We start from the raw sequence: 1,094 nt of genomic DNA, 5'->3' as shown, positions 1-1,094 counted from the left end.
GTCTATATTGTCACAGGTGGTCTAACAGGGTTGGGATTTGAGACAGTAAAGTTCATTGCTCAAAAAGGAGGAGGGAACATTGTCATTCTGTCTAGGAGTAATCCAAACCCTCAGATGCAACAAGAGATATGTCAGGTCAGTAGCCGCTGGGGTTCTACCATTAAGTCTCTGCCATGTGATGTTTCTGTATCTGAGCAAGTGGACCAGACAATTGTTAATATTGGAAAACTTTTTCCATCGAGTCCCATCAAAGGGGTATTTCACAGTGCAGTTGTCCTGCATGATGGGCTGATTGAACATCTTGACAAATCTCTTTATGAGAAAGTTATGAGGCCAAAAGTAAATGGAGTGATTAACCTTCACCGTGCTACCATACAATGCAATATGGATTACTTTGTGTGCTATTCCTCCATCTCTGCCTTCATTGGCAATGCCTCACAAACTAATTATGCTGCGGCTAATACATTCATGGACACTTTCTGTCAGTACCGCAGAAACATTGGGCTTTGTGGACAGTCCATTAATTGGGGGGCTTTGAATCTTGGTCTTCTGTTGAATAAAGTCAATTTTCAAAGATTTCTGGAGGCAAAGGGAATCATGCTTTTGGAGATTCCAGAAATCCATGAAAGTCTTGAGCAGTGCCTCTTGATCAACAAACCTCAACAGGTCATATGCAAATTCAGTTTTAAAAACAACTGGAATAACATATTCAGTCAGAACAAGTCATTAAAGATGCGGTTGTTTAAAATTGGAGAGGAAGCCATGAATAAAACTGGAGCAAACATGTCTAGACCTGAGCAACCCATGACATCATCCTCACCACATGATTATGTGAGGTTCTTGATTAGTGAAACAACTGGTGTTGAGGTGGATGAGCTGAATGATGATGTTCACCTTTTCGATTTAGGCATTGACTCAATGTTAGCCATGACTCTGCAGAATCTTATCTTCAGTGATAGAGGTGTGAATGTCCCTCTAGTGACTCTGCTGGACCCAAACAACACACTGTCAACGCTCATCAAAATGCTGGAGGAGAACCGTGTAGACGAATATCAGAGTGAAGATGAGAGCAACTCCACATACCTGTAATGGCG

At 41.7% G+C, this 1,094-nt stretch overlaps 1 protein-coding gene across 1 annotated transcript; it reads left to right on the top strand.

Moving 5' to 3' along the window:
• Window positions 1-6: 6 nt before the first annotated feature.
• LOC107682737 (probable polyketide synthase 16) lies at window positions 7-1,089 on the top strand (the record flags this gene model as incomplete). The annotated part of the gene is made up of 1 exon (XM_016478896.1): window positions 7-1,089. A coding segment is annotated over one exon (1,083 nt), but the record flags the coding sequence as incomplete, so codon positions are not given.
• Window positions 1,090-1,094: the final 5 nt, after the last annotated feature.

This window comes from Sinocyclocheilus anshuiensis, unplaced genomic scaffold (genome assembly GCF_001515605.1).
Source record: "Sinocyclocheilus anshuiensis isolate Anshui unplaced genomic scaffold, SAMN03320099.WGS_v1.1 C32539954, whole genome shotgun sequence".
In the NCBI taxonomy this organism is placed as follows: domain Eukaryota; kingdom Metazoa; phylum Chordata; class Actinopteri; order Cypriniformes; family Cyprinidae; genus Sinocyclocheilus; species Sinocyclocheilus anshuiensis.
The sequence above is the reverse complement of the archived record's forward strand: the minus strand, read 5'-3'. Positions and strand labels throughout refer to the sequence as shown.